The 18,829-nt window shown below is 33.0% G+C and overlaps 1 protein-coding gene across 1 annotated transcript; it reads right to left on the reverse strand.

Annotated features, from left to right (window-relative positions):
• Nucleotides 1-7,814: 7,814 nt before the first annotated feature.
• On the reverse strand, nt 7,815-13,420 carry LOC111374071 (ABC transporter B family member 19-like). Its single transcript, XM_022996694.1, has 9 exons — nt 12,323-13,420; nt 12,148-12,202; nt 11,863-12,038; nt 11,591-11,755; nt 11,193-11,488; nt 10,706-11,022; nt 10,400-10,623; nt 8,387-10,306; nt 7,815-8,216 (listed from the first exon to the last, which is right to left on the reverse strand). Exons 1-9 carry the CDS (start codon nt 13,418-13,420, stop codon nt 7,869-7,871), a joined length of 4,599 nt encoding a protein of 1,532 aa, XP_022852462.1. The 3' UTR covers nt 7,815-7,868.
• Between the last annotated feature and the right edge of the window lie 5,409 nt (nt 13,421-18,829).

Genomic DNA, 18,829 nt, shown 5'->3' on the forward strand with positions numbered 1-18,829 from the left:
TTTTTTTTTTTTTTACCTGGGAGTGTCATAGAGAAGAGAACAAAGATAAAAGAACCTATAAGAAGAAGAACAGTCAAACAAAAACATATTTTATTGAAGAAAACATTGAAAAAATTGGAATTTCTATTTTGAAGGGATATGTGTTATTCAACGTAGAATAAAAATAAAAAAGCAAAAAATTCACAAAATTCAAGAAATCATTCAAAATTACCATGATTGCTATTACTACAAAACTAAAAATAAAAAATAAAAAAATATTTTCACCTGGAAGCATCGTAAAGAAGAAAACGAATATAAAAGAACCTACAAGAAGAAGAACCACAAAATAAACATTTTATCAAAGAAAATATTGAAAAAATTGGAAGATTGGAAAAATTGGAATTTCTATTTCGAAGGGAAATGAGTTGCTCAACATAGAACACTACAGTTATCAGATTAAATAGGTTTTGAAAATGGAATGAAAAGGAAATTCAATATGAGGCAAGCGTGTGTGTTTTGAATTTTACATTTTTTCTTCCTCAATTCGGTTTGATTGTGGTGGGAAGAGCTAATCCAAAAGACGTGTAAAATGAGAGTGAGAGAGAGAGAGAGAGAGAGAGAGCAAAAGGAACCTTATAGGGGAGAAATTTGTAAACAGTTGCTAAAATCGAGTGGATGAAAGTGCGAGATAAAATGGTTGAATAGTAAGAAAATCAGTTTTGGAACAATGTGTAAAATCGAGTGCTACAAGAATGAATAGTAATGCAGGGATTGCCCCTTTTAGAAGAAAGAAAAGAAAAGAGAAGAAAAGTAGTGTAAGACAAACCATTTTGACCAAACTCATTTCAACCCAGTTCAATGTGAAAATGTACTGGACAAAAATGAACAGTCTAATATTGTGCAAGCAAAAGCAATAATTTTCACCAATTCACCAAAAAAAAGGGGGGGAAATTGTATAATAAATAGAAAAAATTTAAATTGAAATAATTTTAATATACCAATTCACAAATAAAAAAAGATGAAAAATTTTTATAAATTGAAAATATTTTTAAAAAAAAAAATCTCTTTTCACGTAGAAAAAAACAGTAATTGAAAGTATTAATTTCAATCATAAATAAAGGGAGAATAATTAAAAAAAAATAAAAATTCTTTTATTAATAGAAAAAATGTAAGTTGAAAAAATAAAGAAACTCCTTTCATGAGGAGAAAAGCAGTATTTGAACAGATTTATTTAAAACATACATAAAGACAAAAGAAGTTAAAAAATTATTTTTTTTTAAGAAATTAAATAGAGAAAAGAATTATGCTCTGTGCAGTATATACACACACACACACACACACACACACACACTTTATTTTAGTAATTTTTTGTTATTAATATTTTAATTTAAAATATCTAATTTACAATAATTAAATATACTATACATTTACCTGAAAATGTTAAAGTTTTTTTTTACGTATAAGTAGCTGTTATTTTTAAATAAGTGGAAGTATTTTATTTTATTTTTTACTTATAAGACTTTTTTACATTCTTGATAGTTGAATAACTTTAAGAAATTATATATATTTAAAAAATTTAAGTTAACATTTTTTTACTTATAATTAGCTTTTACAATTATAAGAGAATGAGGAATTCATATTTTTTTTACCTATAAGTAGATGTTACACTTATAAGTTTTTTATTATTTTAAACAATTTGAAGTGATTTTTTTATTTATAAGTAACTTTTTACAATTTAGATAGTGTAATCTCTTTATTAATATAATATAATTTAAAAAACTAAATATATCTAAATATTTTGGTCACGCTAAAGAGAAGATGGAAAAACAGTATTGTGTGTCAGATTCAAAGGACAAACCAGTTTGAAACCAGTTCAATGTGAAAATCAGCGTGACAAAAATATTTAGATATATTTAATTTTTTAAATTAAATATTAATAAAAAGATACACTATCTAAAATTTAAAAAGTTACTTATAAGTAAAAAAATCACTTCAAGTTATTTAAAATAAAAAAACTTATAATTGTAAAAGCTAATTATAGATAAAAAAAATATTAATTCATCATTCTCTTATAATTGCAAAAGCTACTTATATAAAAAAAAATGTTAACTTAGAATTTTTTAAGTATATATATTTAAATATATTTAGTTTTTAAAATTAAATATTAATAAAAAGATTGCACTATCTAGAATGTAAAAAGTTACTTATAAGTAAAAAAATCACCTAAAGTTATTTAAAAGTAATAAAAAATTGTAATGTAAAAGTTACTTATAGGTAAAAAAATATTAATTTTAACATTTTTAAGTGAATATTTAGATATATTTAATTTTTTAAAATAAATATTAATAACAAAATTTTAAAAAAATACGTGTATTACTTTGAACATTGCTCCGTGCATGGAGGCAAAAAAGCTCCGTGCATGGAGCTTGTGCATGGAGCCTGTGCATGATCCGTGCACGAAGGTTTGCTAACATTAGTTTTTTTCTTCATTTTTTTTACTTATATTTTTGTGTTCATTTTCAGGCCCATTACGGGATGTCAAACGAAGTCGAAATATTACATTATTAATATCATTTTGAAGTACTCGCGGCATAGTATTGCACGTCGTTAACGGTGCGTAAAACGGCTAATCATAGCAAATGTTACGAAATGTCAAAATATGCATTTTCAACCTATATTTCGAAATTTTCGATAACAAGTTAACTTTAAAAATTTATCGACGATTGTACGATAGTCAAATCGATAAATATTTTATATTCTCTCGAAATTCATTTCGAAAACTATATCATAAATATATCGAATGATCTAAATGAATATCGAAAATAGTTAAACGGACATTAAACGTATGAGTTAAAAAAATGCGTATAAGTCGTTTTTTTTAAAAAAAAAAAATCAATTATTTTATTATTATTTATTATTTTTTTTGCAACAATTTTCTCAATACATCATTTTCCTCAAAAAAAAATTATGTGATATGACGTAAATTTTTTTCTCCATGCACAGAGTGATTATATATACATATATATATTTTTTACATTTTATTTACAATAATTTTGTTTATTAATATAATTTTAAAAATTTAAATATATAAGATATGGTTGATAGTTAATAGCGTGAGAATTAGGAGAAAGAGCATGGTGTGTCAAATTCAAAGCAAGGGAGAAATATTGCAGTGAACAATGGCGTGTGACAAAATTCCTACAATATTTTTGAATAGAATTTTTCTTGTTGTCAAACCAGTTCCCAAACCGGTTAAATGTGGAAACAAGTGTGACAAAAATGAACAGTAAACCCTCATTCTCTCTTTTATGGTAGTGTAGATAATACAAAGAAGAGCCTAACATAGGGTGGAGTCCTAATTTAATAAGTCTAACAAATAATGGAGTATTTAAAATAGAATAGGAATGTAAAAAATCGTCTAATCGCGACTAGGTTTTTACTCGAATATCACTATCGCTCAAGCGGTGGGCCCAAGGTTAGTGAGTGGTCCATCCACTGTTCGAGTGCTTAGAACGTGGTTAGCAAGAGATGGCATATGTTTTTTTTTTTTTTTTTTTTTTTTTTTTTTCTCCCCTTAAGACTTCTTCAAAGCATACTACCAACTCCTAATTGAATTTCAGTCACACCTGAAATCTTAGTACTTTTTAATAGTTGGGAACGGATAAGTGGTATATGTATTTGCAAGAAAATTAAGGCTCGTTTGGAATATGTTTCAAGTTTTTGTTTTGAATTTCATTTTTAATTTTCTGCTCTGAGAGAGTCCATTTTAAAATTATTAAAAATGCGTTTAGTTTGTTACTTCGAAATTTTTTTCTCAATACAGAAAACTAGAAAACACTTTTGATTTGAAATTTTGATAAATTAGTTTATGACATTTTATTCCACGAAATTTGATTATTCATATTTTTATGTATTATCAAGTAATATATGCATTTTAAATTTGGTAAATCCTAATATATTTTTTTCGCTACAAAAGTAAAACAAAAACAAACCACAAATTTACTTGGCAAAACATAGAAAATAAAAGATAAAAATTAGCAATGTGTACCGAAATTTTTTATCATTGTTCATTTAATTTTTTTATATGTAAATATATAGCTATTAAGAGTTTGAAATATATATATTTTTAACAATTTTAATTATTTTAGAATTTCATATATATTATTTATTCAAAATTTTTAGATTTTGTAGAATTGCAAAATTTTATTTTTAGGTTTAGATTTTTTTTTTCAAAATTTTTATCCTTTTTTTTTTTTTTTTTTTTACAAATTGTCATTTTTTTAAATTTTAATTTTTTTAGAATTTGAGTTTCTTAGATTTTTTTTTAAATTCATATTTTTTTTAGATTTTTTAATTTTTAGAATTTTATGTAAATAAAATTTTATTTTCCATGTATTGAGTTTTCAGATTTTTCACTGAAAAAAACTCAAATTGATAAAAATGTGTTTTAAACTTTATATTGTAAGTTTAACCTTATTTTCGAAAATGCATTTTTCGAAATACCAAACCAAATATATTTTAGGTGTGTTACAAAATTGAAAACTAAAAATAGTTTGAAAGCAACAAATCAAATGTAATTTGATTGTTGATGAAAGCTTGAGGATTGAATTCATGTAGAGTGTCTAAAGTCATATATGTATCTATCATTTTATTAGAGGTGGCAAAAGGGTTGAGCGGCTTGTCGGCTCGACTCTATCCATTGGCGGCTAGGGTGCATTTCTAAATTAGATCAAGCCCAAACCCAAGTTGGGGGGCCTTGGTAGGTAAGCCCACGAGCCCCTCAAATGAGCAGCTTGTGGCTCGTTGAGCTTCAATAACAAAACAAACGTTTTTTAAATGATCACAAACTTTATATGTCCCCCAACAATCATTGATTTTTTTTATTTTTTTCACCCTATAAATTCTACACAACTTCAACCCATTTTTCTCACAAACTATCTATTATGTTCTACATTCTCTTTAAAATCAAAATTATAATACAATTTAATTATTCGAACCTCATAATAATTCTCTACATCCAATATAACGAAAATAGATATTGTTGCATCAATAAAAGCAAGCCTCCGCAAAAGAAGAATCCATTCCCTCAAGTTCCAAGTAACGTCAATGAAGTGTGCTACCAAACACTTGGAGTGTGTTTGGTTTTGTGTGTTTGATAGACGCTTCATTGATGATACCTGAAAGAACTTGAGGAAATGTCGAAATGAATTCTTTGTTTTCAAATGCTTGATTTAAAAAAAAAAAATGTAAACGTAACAAGTTATTCATGTACAATTTTACTCCAAATAATTATTATAGAAGGGTAAAAAATAAAAGAAAAAAAATCAAGCTCATGTATGTTGAGAATTTACTTAATCATGCACAACGAAAAATAAAATAATTTTAATTTCCACCAATAATCCACTTTGTATTAGATAGAAATTATACATTTTTTAGATTCTGCAAACTCCTTTGTTGTAATATGAACAATCACAATTTGCAACTCGCAGTTGTTTAATTGTTCATCCTCCAATGAAAATCTACATAGAGAACAAGATTGGGAAGAAATAGGATTTTTCTTTTCTTGTGCTAGTAAGAATATGAATTATATTCTCTACAATTTTTCAAACCATAAGAGCATATTAATATAAATCCAAACAGGCTTGACCCGTCTCTTAACTTAATTCGATCCAATATTTAATTAATCCAATTAACTAAATTTTTTTGGTCCATGAATGAATTAATTCAATTAATTAATTCGGGCCTACTAACAAGCAATCCAATTAATTAATTTTTCAATAATTATCAATTAATTAATTGATAAATCTCATTCTTCTAGTTATCATTTTCTTTGTGGCCCATTAGGTTTTCAATCAAGATACCTAACGACATTAATTATTTTTTTAATCTAATCAAAATCGATAAATTAAAATACCACTTTCTAATTTATCACCAATTCACATTTATCATCCTAAATTTACATCTAGCAATGCGTCAGAGCAATAAATGTAACAGGAAATGTTATGTGGTATGAAATCCAAACTTATTCATTTACTGTGAAATTATAATCATTTCATTAATATAATTCGATTACTTAAGAGATATACACATGTGTCTATCTCAATTATCGTTTGTATTTTTATTCCACTATTGAGTCAATATGAGTTGAAAACTTCTTTTTAACTTATGAATACACCTTACCCAAAGATTTCGTTATCAACTTAACTGAATGAAATGTAAATCTATCTAAGAGTAACCAATTCTCTATTGATTATTCGCAACATTTATATGATTCTTGACATAACTGAACGATACCATATTAACGGCCATTAGCAGAGCAATATCCAATATCATCAAAGTATGACTATCCTCATATAAGACACTATGATGATCTCAAATCGAAAGACCAATTTCACTATCGAACGTTACAGATTAATTACTAACACTCATATAGTTATCCATATGGAATGTTTCCAGCGGGTCCCAATATTTTGTTCTATAACAAAACATCCACTCATTCTTTTAAATGTCATCACACTTTAATTCGTGAGATCAGTTACTTACTTCACGAGTAAAAAATGTCAAATATGTTATGGTCTGTCCGTAGTAACGAAATTCGTATCTCGTTATTACTTACAACCATAGATGATTTAAGATTCTGTCACGAGTAATTTGTATCTTACAACCACAATTCTTTATGATAAACAAATTACTAGGATTTGAATTTACGAACTTGCATCAATTATATGTGTTTATGTGGATCTAGAGTATAACACTTATAGTAGATATCGGCTCACCCCACAAGTCACGGGATATTGTTATTTGAAAGAAAAAAAAAAAAAAGTACACAATTGGACTCTAATTTTGTCTAAAGCTTATCAAACCCTACCATTTATGCAATTTTCACCAATAACATAATTTCATGGATTATGAAGTGCCAATCCATGGGATTCCTATAAACTGAGAAACACAATGTTATGATCCAATTACATAACCATTTGTGTTTTTCCATGTGTTGGTTTTGACACAAAAAGGAAATATATAATAATTAAGAATCAAGTATGTATAATCGACTAGTAAATATTGTTATATGACATAATTTAAACCGTGGTCAACATCATTTATTAGATAATTGAGGTATGGTGGGTGGCCTGCGCCTGCCTATATGTATATGCTTTATGTTGGCTTCTGGTAGACCTCACTTCTTTGTAAAAGCAGTGTCAGTTTGACCCCTTAAATTAATTCAATTCTATTTTGGCAGCCAAACTTCCAACAATCACTAAATTAAGGCAAACCATATTTGGATTTGCTTAAAATTAAAATTAATTATCATCTTTTTAAGCAAAGTAAAAAGATTAACTACCCACAACCAACTGACAAAAGACTTCTCAACTCTCAAGATTTATTGCACAACTCATGTCACTCTAATATATAGAGTTCATCAATGAGTGTGTTACAACGAACTAGGCATAAAACTCACCTTTAAAATCGACTTGCAAGGGGCGGACGACAAATGGGCTTATAAGTCGAACTAGGGGGTGACTGAAGCTGGAGAAGCAGGGCACATGCTAGCATGATTGCTTGGAGTATATTTCTGATCCAAGAAATCAGCGTGTGCCCGGCGTCTCCATCTTCAGCCCTCTCCTATTGTAATGGAAATACAACTTGCATTGATCAAGCCGTTGATAAAATTGGGCAGGTAATTGCAGGATATGAATACTCTAAAGTTCTATTAGTACTTCTGATCATGGTTCTTGTAATGTCACAAAGGATAAAATGGTTTATGTGCCAAATCAATTACAGATAATTGTCTCATAAATTTTTCATTAAGAACCTTATAAGTGATTCTGCATTTTGATTCACCATTGAGAAAACTGTGCCCTGACTAGATTTTGGACAGCATAAGAAGTTCAGGACAATGCATTTGCTTCTGTTTCTATACGAACCAGGTTAGCGTAGATGCCATCAAGATGGGAAGCCATTAACTCATCGTGGTTTCCATATTCTGCCACTGCGCCATCTTTCAAAACAGCAATATAATCAGCTTCTCTAATGGTTGAAAGTCGATGAGCCACCACGATGGTAGTGGAGCGCTTAGACAGCTTCTTGAACGCGCTTTGGACATGTCTCTCAGATTCGAAGTCGAGTGCACTGCTAGCTTCATCGAGTAATAGAATCTTTGATTTCTTTAGTATAGCCCTTGCTATTGCAATCCTCTGCTTCTGACCACCTGATAACTGTACCCCACTCTCACCTACCTGTAGCAAAATGACAACAATACAATTACATTGTCAGTGAAAACGAGGTTAAAATATTGTCTATTATACCATGCAATCCTGACAAAAACTGCGTACCATTGCACTTGATATTTACAGAGTCTAAAGCATAGGTTAGCTAGAAACGAGTTTCATTGTGAATTTGAACTTACCTCTGTTTCATAGCCTTGAGGAAGGCTACAGATGAACTTATGAACATAAGCTTCTTTTGCAGCTGTTTCAATCTCAACCCATGAAGCATTAGGATTCCCGAACGCAATGTTCTCTCTTATGCTCCCAGCAAATAGTGCCGGCTCTTGACCTACTAAAGCCATTTGCTTTCTTAACCATTTCAAATTAAGCTCCCTCAAATCCACCCCTTCCAATAGTACCTTTCCCCTAATTGGATCATAAAACCTCTGTATCATCCATATCACGGTTGATTTTCCCGATCCACTTCCCCCTACAAAAGCCACCATTGTTCCGCCTTTTATTTTGATATTAAAATCCCTTAACACAATTACTTCTGGTCTAGATGGGTATGCAAATGTCACCATCTTGAAGTTGACATCAAATGGCTTCGAGCTTCCAATCTTCCTACCTTTCTGGCTATCGTTGCCTATTAAAGGCTTACGATTAAGGATATTGAGAACAGATGGTATTGCCGTTGACGCCATAGAAGTATCTGGCGCTAGGCCAGCGAGTTGTCCAACGGAGAATGAGCTGAGGACAAGTATCAAGAAAATCTTATATACCTCTCCAAATTCTGTATACCCTTGTTTTACAAGGTAAGCCCCAAAATACAGAGTTAGGGTGTAGGCTCCATACATGGCACCTTGAGAAATGCCAAGAGCTAATCCAAGAATTTGTGATCTTTTTACGGACAACCTTTTAGGCTCAGATAAAGCTTGATCGAAAGATTGAACTACTCGTTCCTGTGTTCCAAATGTGGTCACCGTTCTTACATTTGACACTGCACCTGCAGCAATACTACTAGCCCTGGCATATGAACCATTATCTAATTTTGGCCCAACGTTGATGATTAGGTTGAAATAACTCGCGCCCAGTGTGAATGGAGTGAGAGCAGCAGCCAACAAAGCTAATCTCCACTCAAGAAAAAAAGACACCCCAAGGCCAACAGCTGCTGCACTGAAGCCCATTAGCAGGACAGAAAAACGATCACCAAGAACTGACCGGAAACTGACACAATCTATTGAAAGCCTAGACACGAGTACCCCCATGGAATTCTCACTGAAATCAAACCACCCGGGTTCTTGTCTTAATATAGCTTGAAACAGAAGATCCCTTACTCGTCTAGTGAGCCCTGTACCTGCCCAACCACAGAAGCCTTGCTGGAGTGTCATGGAGATTATACATCCAAATCCTAGTCCAATCAGCGTCAAGCAAAGGTATCCAACTTCCTTTTTCAACTTATGCATGTTGGGAAAAAAGTAGACCTTAAGCGCTTGGCCGAGCACCAAGGGAAAGATGGAGAGAATTGCACCTGCATGCATACCCAAGAGGAACCCCACTAACAGCATGGTAAGTTCAGGTCTCTGAAGGTTCCAAACATCTTTAAGTCGATACTTTCTCAACTTCGGTTTCTCTTCTTCTTTCTCCAGTACTTGGTTTTCTTGCCTTGATTTCAGGTAGTTGGATCTTGATATTTCATATATATCCGTTGTCCTTGATATACTACACATGGATTTCTCATAATGAGTAAAATCCATATTGCTCTGCACTTCATTTTCCTTCACCACAGGTTGTGCTTCTGAAGCCATCTTGACAAGATTAAAATAGGATCCGGCTTTTTCCATCAGTTGCTGATGGTTACCTCTCTCAGCAACAAAACCACGGTCAAGCACAACAATTATGTCAGCATTGCGGACAGTAGCCAGCCTGTGAGCAATAATAATCGTAGTTCTTCCTACGGATATCTTGTCAATGGCCTTTTGAACCACACTTTCGGACTCTGGATCCAAGGCACTTGTGGCCTCATCTAAGAGAAGAATTGTAGGGTCTTTTATCATAGCTCGAGCAAGTGCAATGCGCTGTTTTTGACCACCAGATACTTGTGTTCCATTATCCCCAACCTGCAAGTGGAAATTTGACGATATAACCAGATCTACTCTCATATGCATTTGCCAAAAACTATTCTCAAGAACTGAAAAGATCCGGATATTAACCTCGGTATCATAGCCTCGTGGAAGGCCAGAGATGAAATTATGAGCATTAGCTGCCTTGCAAGCTTCAATAGCCTCTTTCTTGGTGGCATGCTCCTTCCCCATCATCACATTTTCTAGTATGGTTGTTGCAAAAAGGGCCGGTTCCTGACCGACCATACCTATCTGATTTCTTAGCCATTTAACTTGCAATGTCCTCAAATCATGACCGTCCAAGGTGATGTAACCTGCCAAAACGACGCATTTGTTACTAATAACTCATAATCAGGTAGTTTTTGTGTTTCACAATACTAAAGTTCATGAAGGTACCCTGGATTGGATCGTAGAACCTCTCTATAAGAGCAAAAATTGTTGACTTGCCACCCCCACTGGCGCCAACCAATGCTAGAGTCTTTGAAGCTGGGATCACTAAGTTAAGAGATTGGAGAATCAGGACACTTGGACGAGAGGGATAGGCAAAATAAACACCTTTGAATTCAATTTTCCCTCGTGTACTCGATGGCTTCCTTCCCTCGGGACTATAAGGATCAATTTGTGGAATCCTGTCAATAATTTCGAATAATCTGCTAGCTGCTACAGTTCCTTGCGCAAACTGTGCGAAGTATGACAGTGACAGTGCCAATCCCCTTCAGAAATTAGACATGTTAGTAAGACCCTTATTTTTTATTTTTTATTTTTTTTTATCTGTAAATGTAAATTTGTGTTGATCAAAACTTATACACGAGCGCTCCGGGCATTCATAAGTTAACTAATATGAGGTGAAAATGAAGTTCTTTGCTTGCGAACAGATTTATACCTGCCGCCAACATTGACGCCAAAGAAACATGCGATGGCAGCACCTCCCGATAGTTCTCCCTTTGCAATTAAAATCGAGCCATACCAGAAAGCCAATGCCCATGTTGAAAAAGTAACCAAATAAATTATCCCCATTCCTGCACCTTTGGCAAACCCAATTTTTGCCCCTAATGGCACTGATCTCTCGAGCAAATCGGCATACTTTGCAGTCAAATTATCCTCGGCCACAAAGGAAAATACAGTTCTGATAGAACTTATGGCTTGCTCTGCAATGCTACAAGCTTTCCTGTAAGAGTTCTTCAGAAAAGAAAAGGAAAAAGATCAGTAATACATCGATAACAAAGATTCGGGAGTCTCAGATTATTTAGGCATTGTTATACTATGCTCGATTCGTCTAACCTCTTCTTTTGCAGTTAGGCCACCATAGATACCCTTATAAGCAATACCACAGAACATCGTTAAAGGGATGACAGCAAAAACTGCCAGAGACACCTTCCAAGATCTCAAGAAACCGACCATGTAACCACAGATGAAGGTGAATATGTGATGAACAAAATGGGCTATCTGTATTATACCAAACTTTTCAAATTACTATGTAATATGACTTAGAAGAAATCAAGCATGAGTTCTCATTACACAAAACGATAACCGAAAATATCAGTTTGACCAACCTTCTCCCCCATCACTTCCTGGATTAGTGCGACGTCACTTGAGATTCCATGCATGATATCACTGGTACTAATCTCAGTGTCGAAAAATCCAATATCCTGTCGAAGAACTGCTCTCAGATACGCTGTTCTTATTCTATGTGCCGATCTCTCCCCAACCATTCTCCAGCAAGTAATCTCTGCCATCAGAAAGAAAAATATATTGTCGTCAATGAACTTCATATCAAAATTGGAGAAAAGTTTGAGATTTGTCAAAAGGGAGAAAAGATAAAGAAAATGGTTCATTACCCAAGTAAGCTCCCACCACTACCAGTGCTGCCAATCCAGTCATAAGCAAGCATATCTGTGTTACATTAAACATCTCAAAATTGCATAATTTATTTCTCGAATGAAACCTTGATGTTAAGTAAATTAACCAATAATTCTGCAACATTTGGATCAGCTACATAGGAAAAGTTAATACCTTTTCCACTTCTTTCATCATCTGATGTTTGTCATTGTTTGGTCCTCGGGCAAGTTTGTTAACAAAATCGCCAAAAAGATAAGAATACCAAGGAAGAGACCCCCCATTGATAAATGCTCCCAAGCAACCCAATAACACAAGAACTAAATCGAACTTTGTCGAGTACTTGAATAAGCCATATAGCCCCACTGACTGTGGTGCCACCACATCATCTTCGTCATCATCCTCTTCACCAAATGCTGACTCCGGACTTAAGTCACCATATCCATCATCCACTCTATGTAAATAATTAGGGGACTGCTCATAAGTGCCAATATTTTGGCTATGATTCTGTTGACTATTATCAATATATCTATGGTGTGACATTTCATGGTAATTTGACATCCCTCCATGATCATCCCCGACTTTTTCTTCAATATAAGCATGCGATACAGAAAACCATCTTGGGTCATCATGCTGCTGGCAGTCCCGATGATGACTGATATCATCGTAATCAATCATACTAAACTCATCTTTTCCAGCCGAAGTACTTGGAGTTCCAGCATTCCCTTCGTTGAAACTTGCCATGATAGGAACTTCGGTAGATTTCGCAGCATGTTCACCAAAAGTGTAACTCCTCTCAAAAATTGAATTTTTTTCAACATAACTCTGCAGCTCAATCCTCCCCAAAGGGACCGGATGATACCCCGAGTGAGAATAATCATAGTATGGATTAATAAAGCTTTCGAAACCACCATAAGTATGCGAAAGATAATAATCATTAGCTGATCTCCTGAAAATTCTGCTACTGGTACTAGCTGGAGTAGCAGCATTGGCTGTAAAAGGACTGAGTGTAGCCCCAAGGTTACGGTTTTCTTGCCATCCGGTTGGTTCAAACTGCCACGAGAGCTCGCCTTGCCACGACCTGTCATAGTCAGAGGCAAAAGGTGTGGATGGGGGGGGAGTGGGGTTCCGCCTTCTACGAGGAGTCTGATAATGAGAGAACTGGTGAGAGCTGGAGCTTGAAAATGAGGTAAACTGGTGTTCAGACTTGGCTGGAGTTGGATAGCATCTCCGGTGAGACGGGGAATTCTCAATCTCAAACGAATGTCGATCCATGAATTCGCTGAGTCAATGCCCTGAGAGAGAGTGAGCGTACAAGCAGAAATTAGTTACTATCTGTCCTATGAAACAGCAAAGAATCAAAAGACGAGGGATATTCATCAATTATCTAGCTTACAGTTTTTATCTTGTATTAATATTGGATTGTTTAAATTTTGACACAAGTTAAAAGATCAATTAACTAATGTCACGTCGTACGACAAATTCATGTTCCTTTTCTACCTATTTCATCTCTGACTCTTGACCTAAACTTCCTTGTAAGAATATTAAATGAAGAACAACATAATATAGAAAATATTGACAGGCCGGCTGTTCATTATCAAAGAGTTAGCCGGCACATTGGCAGAGTTTCTTCTTTTGTTAAAAAAATTAAAAAAACATTAGCAGTGATTTCTGTGGCTGATCATTTGGTCATAAGTCGTCTTCTCCTTTAGAAACAAATTAAGATTCAATCAGTCCATTCAAACATATGCAAAAAATAAGCTACTTATTTCCATTAATTAAAAGCTTGTTTAGCATCCCTCTTTCCGTAGCTTCCATATGGCAGTCGGACAATATGTTTCCATAAAACTCTATGTTTTTATTCGTTACTTGTTTTTTAATTTTAATTATTTCATCTTAAAAGTTATAACATTCTACTTCGTTTTCTCTGAATGTAATCTTCTGAATGGAAAACTGTGCGCAGTCAAATGTCAAATGTACAATGGAAGAGGTTTTCTAAACAAGCATAATTGATGTTTATAAATAGATAAAAATGAGTAGGAGCCAAATGCGTAGAACTCACAAATCCAACGTAATATATGAATCAAAAATAATTTGAATATTAAATCTAAACTTTTGAATTGATGTTACGTCCTTGTGCATGCACTGTAGCTCATACAGCTTAAGCCAATCTTGCGTCACCACGTCAACATTAGTATAACTTCTGTCAACTTTTTCCTATACTCATTACTTTCTCCAAAAAATACTTCTGAAAATGCAATTAACAGTTTTCAAAATCCAAACAGACAAATTTATCAAGAAGCAAAGGAAAAACAGTCAGCAGCATTCTTGTTCACGTACATTACAACTTAATCAGCGAAGGAAACTAAATCCAAAAAGAAAAATAAAGTAAATAAAACTATACTATAATTCTACTTATTTGATAACTCAATGACTTCTATGAATATCTGGACCAAATCATCTTTGAATCCTTAGCCTTTGTGCAAAAGACTAGAAATAACAAAATAAATGCTGCATAGCTGCTCAGATAAAAAATCAATGGAAAACATTGCACCAGCAGAGTAGATGATAAAAATAAAGAAGCAGATAAGATCATATTAACAATCTTTCACATGAATTCTTCTTTTAATCTGTAGTTACGAGTTCTTGTTCAAAAGCAAATTGCAAACTTGAATGCTTTAACTACCAAAATCATAGTGATGGTCGGCCAATACAATATAAATCATAGTATTTTTATAGAACTACAAGAAATAACTATATCCCGTGAAAGGCCATTGAAATCCACGAAGATATACAGTGTCGTAACTTATCTTATGTGGGTAGTGTCTACTTCCATCATTTTCTATTGTCTAACTTCTATTAAAAAGGGAATGAGATGCCACTGTAGAAAGAACAGTAAAGTAAACCCATTTCACTGTTCGTGCCTTTTTTTTTTCCTTTCTTTTTTCTTCTTTGGCTCGTCCATACTCATTCAAGCAACCATACTCCTTATTTTCCTTATTTTCAACTACCAAATTGATTGATATCTTCATTTCCATTTTATTTCCATTTTTGGTGCTGTTGCATTTAGGATTTTATTCTGTGAAATTTCAGTTAATCATCTGTTTTCCTTCGACCCACATTCCCGATCTTTTTTACACTACTGTCAAGGCTTGGCTTGTTTCATTCATTCATTCTTTTTCTTTTTTGCTTTTTTTCCTTACTATCTTTAGTTTGCATTTAATTGAGTTATGGGAAGACAACGTTGGGTACCTACATCTACAAAGGTTGATTTTCTTCGATTCATATTTGATGGAGGAAATAAAAGTCCAAACAATGTAGAAATAGTTCATATAATGTCCACATTATCGCCACATAATCCTATTATTTCTGAAAAAAAATGTTGGTGATTAGTTTAAAAATAGGTGAGCTCGAGAAAGAAAGAAAAAGTAGACGTGTATGGAGAATCCTCAACTGAAAAATCAAATACATGAAGTGCAACCTCATTTTGCACTTCATTCTGATCGACGTTTAAAGACCTTCAGTTTAAGAGGTTTATATTTATCAGTACTTTCCAATGCTACTTTTATTTGTTTTAGCTTTCGATCTCACTTTTGGTAAAAAACATGCTATAGTTAAGATTTTGTGGTCATTGAAAAAAAACAAAATCTTATGTATAAAGTGAAACCTCACCTTCAGTTTGTTTATATTTATATTTATCAGTACTTTCTAATGTTATATGTTTTTTGTGCATGTATTTGTTTTAACATTTGATCTCACTTTTGGTAAATAATATGTTGTAGTTAAGATTTTGTCATTTAAAAAAAAAAAAAAAAAGAAACTTCGAACAGTGTAGAGAATCTCTCCGCACAGTTCAGAGAGATCAATTGATCTCTCTGAACTGTGCGGAGAGATTCTCTACACTGTTCGAAGTTTCTTTTTTTTTTTTTTTTTAATGACAAAATCTTAACTACAACATATTATTTACCAAAAGTGAGATCAAATGTTAAAACAAATACATGCACAAAAAACATATAACATTAGAAAGTACTGATAAATATAAATATAAACAAACTGAAGGTGAGGTTTCACTTTATACATAAGATTTTGTTTTTTTTCAATGACCACAAAATCTTAACTATAGCATGTTTTTTACCAAAAGTGAGATCGAAAGCTAAATCAAATAAAAGTAGCATTGGAAAGTACTGATAAATATAAACCTCTTAAACTGAAGGTCTTTAAACGTCGATCAGAATGAAGTGCAAAATGAGGTTGCACTTCATGTATTTGATTTTTCAGTTGAGGATTCTCCATACACGTCTACTTTTTCTTTCTTTCTCGAGCTCACCTATTTTTAAACTAATCACCAACATTTTTTTTAGAAATAACAGGATAATGTATATGTATAGTTTCTGCATTATTTGGACTTTTATTTCCTCCATCAAATATGAATCGAAGAAAATCAACCTTTGTAGATGTAGGTACCCAACGTTGTCTTCCCATAACTCAATTAAATGCAAACTAAAGATAGTAAGGAAAAAAAGCAAAAAAGAAAAAGAATGAATAAATTCAATATCCACTATTTTTCCCGTATGGAGAACTTGGATAGCATGAAGGTATTTAAAAGGTAAATGTAAGTATTTCACAAGCTTCGATTTGTCAGAATTTAATAGAAGTTAATCATGTCCATTCTGCGGATCAACTGTTGGAAGTAGAAGACTATGGTAAACTTTATCAATTATAGTAATTTCTATTTTTTTAACTAATTTATTTATCTTATTGATTGTATTTAGTGAATGAAGTTTTTGTTGATATAAAATTCTTTCTTGCAGTTTTGAAGGCAAAGAAGAAACGAATAACTGTATCATGTCAGGAATATTATTGTTATAAGTTTTAGATCAGGTGTGTAAACAATTGTAATTGCGTTCTTTTACGTGCAGGCAGAATTTTACAACAATATGTTGTGCATATGTATGTTAAATTGAAACAGTAAGATTAGAATACTTTCGTAATAAACAAAGGGTTATAAGAGCTGAACTATATCAGGGAATTATAGATAGTGTATAAAATGGTGAGAAAAGAGTTATAAAATTGGTAGATCATTAGTGTTGCCTTCTAGTTTTGTTGGGGTCCTAGAAACATGATTAAAAGATATATGGACACATATCTTTAGTTCAGAGATATGGTAAACATGATGTATTTTTGACAATGACATGTAATCCAAATTGGTCTGAAATAAAATGTGAATTGAAACACATTGACGAGATACAAAATAGGCCAGATTTGCTAGTATGAATATTTCGTGCCAAGTTTGAGAAATTGAAGACAAATTTGGTTAAAAGAAAGTTGTTGGGTCCTATTGCTGAATATGTTTACGTGATTGAATTCTAGAAAAGAAGATTACCTCACACTCATTTTCTCCTAATATTTAAACGAAATTCTAAGATTCGGAATTTTGTACAAGTCGACGAAATTGTCTCATCTGAAATACCGACAAAAATAAGTACCCTTACTTGCATGCTACTGTAGTAAAACATATGATGTATAGTCCTTGTGGGAATTTGAATTCTAAGAATGTTTGTATGAAAAAGAATTCTATATATAAAAATAAGTATCCGAGAGATTACGTTGAAAATACTTCGTTGGGTAATGATTCCTACCCATTTTAGAAGCATTGCAGTGACGGTGTAAGTGTTAAAGTAAGAGGCTGTACGTTGGACAACAAATTGGTTATTGATGCGAACCCCGTAGCAACGTTGACTACGAAACCCACAACGAGATTGACGAACCCAAGAAAGCCAAATTAATCCAAGAATTTAGGATTAACCCAAAAGAAAGTCGAACCAAAAAAATCCAATAAGAACGACGCTTGAAAGACCCTTGATCACACAATCCAAGAATTAAATCCGATTGTTTGAACGCCACAAGTTAATACTTGATAAGTTCGAAGTTGTTTAATGAAGAATGATGAAGAGAAGACAATACGCCTCACTTTTAATTTAATATCAATAATGTCAAAGGTTTTTAACAATTGAATGGAAGCTCCTATTTATACTAAACCTAAAAACTAGGTAAAAATCGTGCAAAAGTCGAGCATAATCCCCAAAATATGGAAAGAATAAAAAACTAACAAAATATGAAAAAATTCCAAAAATAGGAAATTTTCCAAAAAATTGGCTTGTGCGACCGCATGGTGTATTTCCATGCGGACGCATGGTTCAACAAAAATGCCGACTTAAGTTTCGGTATGCCACCATGATGCCGCATGGTGTTTTTGCCTGTGCGGCCGCATAGGCTTATTTTCAACCTCTTGTTTCGTAGCTTGATAACAAATTGATCCAAGTTGATTCGGCCCTCGACCCGAACATAAAAGTTGCTCCATTTTGAGTCTCGAACATGGTTCCATCAATGGTTTCTTGAACGAGCAATCCCATCGCTTGTTTCACTTGCTTTGTCCTTGATCGCATCATTGGTCCTCCATCGATTGTCAACGGATCTCGTCTCGCACTCGCCTTCGTCGAGCTCGACTCCTGGATCAAATCATCCCCTCCCTTTTCAAAAGGATTCGTCCTCAAATCTGAACCTGTATCAAACAGAGAGAGATCAGATACATTAAAAGTAGCCGAAACATTGTACTCACCTGGAAGGTCCAACTTGTAAGCATTGTCGTTTATCTTTTCAATCACTTGAAATGGACCATCGCCC

Source organism: Olea europaea, unplaced genomic scaffold, assembly GCF_002742605.1.
Source record: "Olea europaea var. sylvestris unplaced genomic scaffold, O_europaea_v1 scaffold1200, whole genome shotgun sequence".
Lineage (NCBI taxonomy): Eukaryota > Viridiplantae > Streptophyta > Magnoliopsida > Lamiales > Oleaceae > Olea > Olea europaea.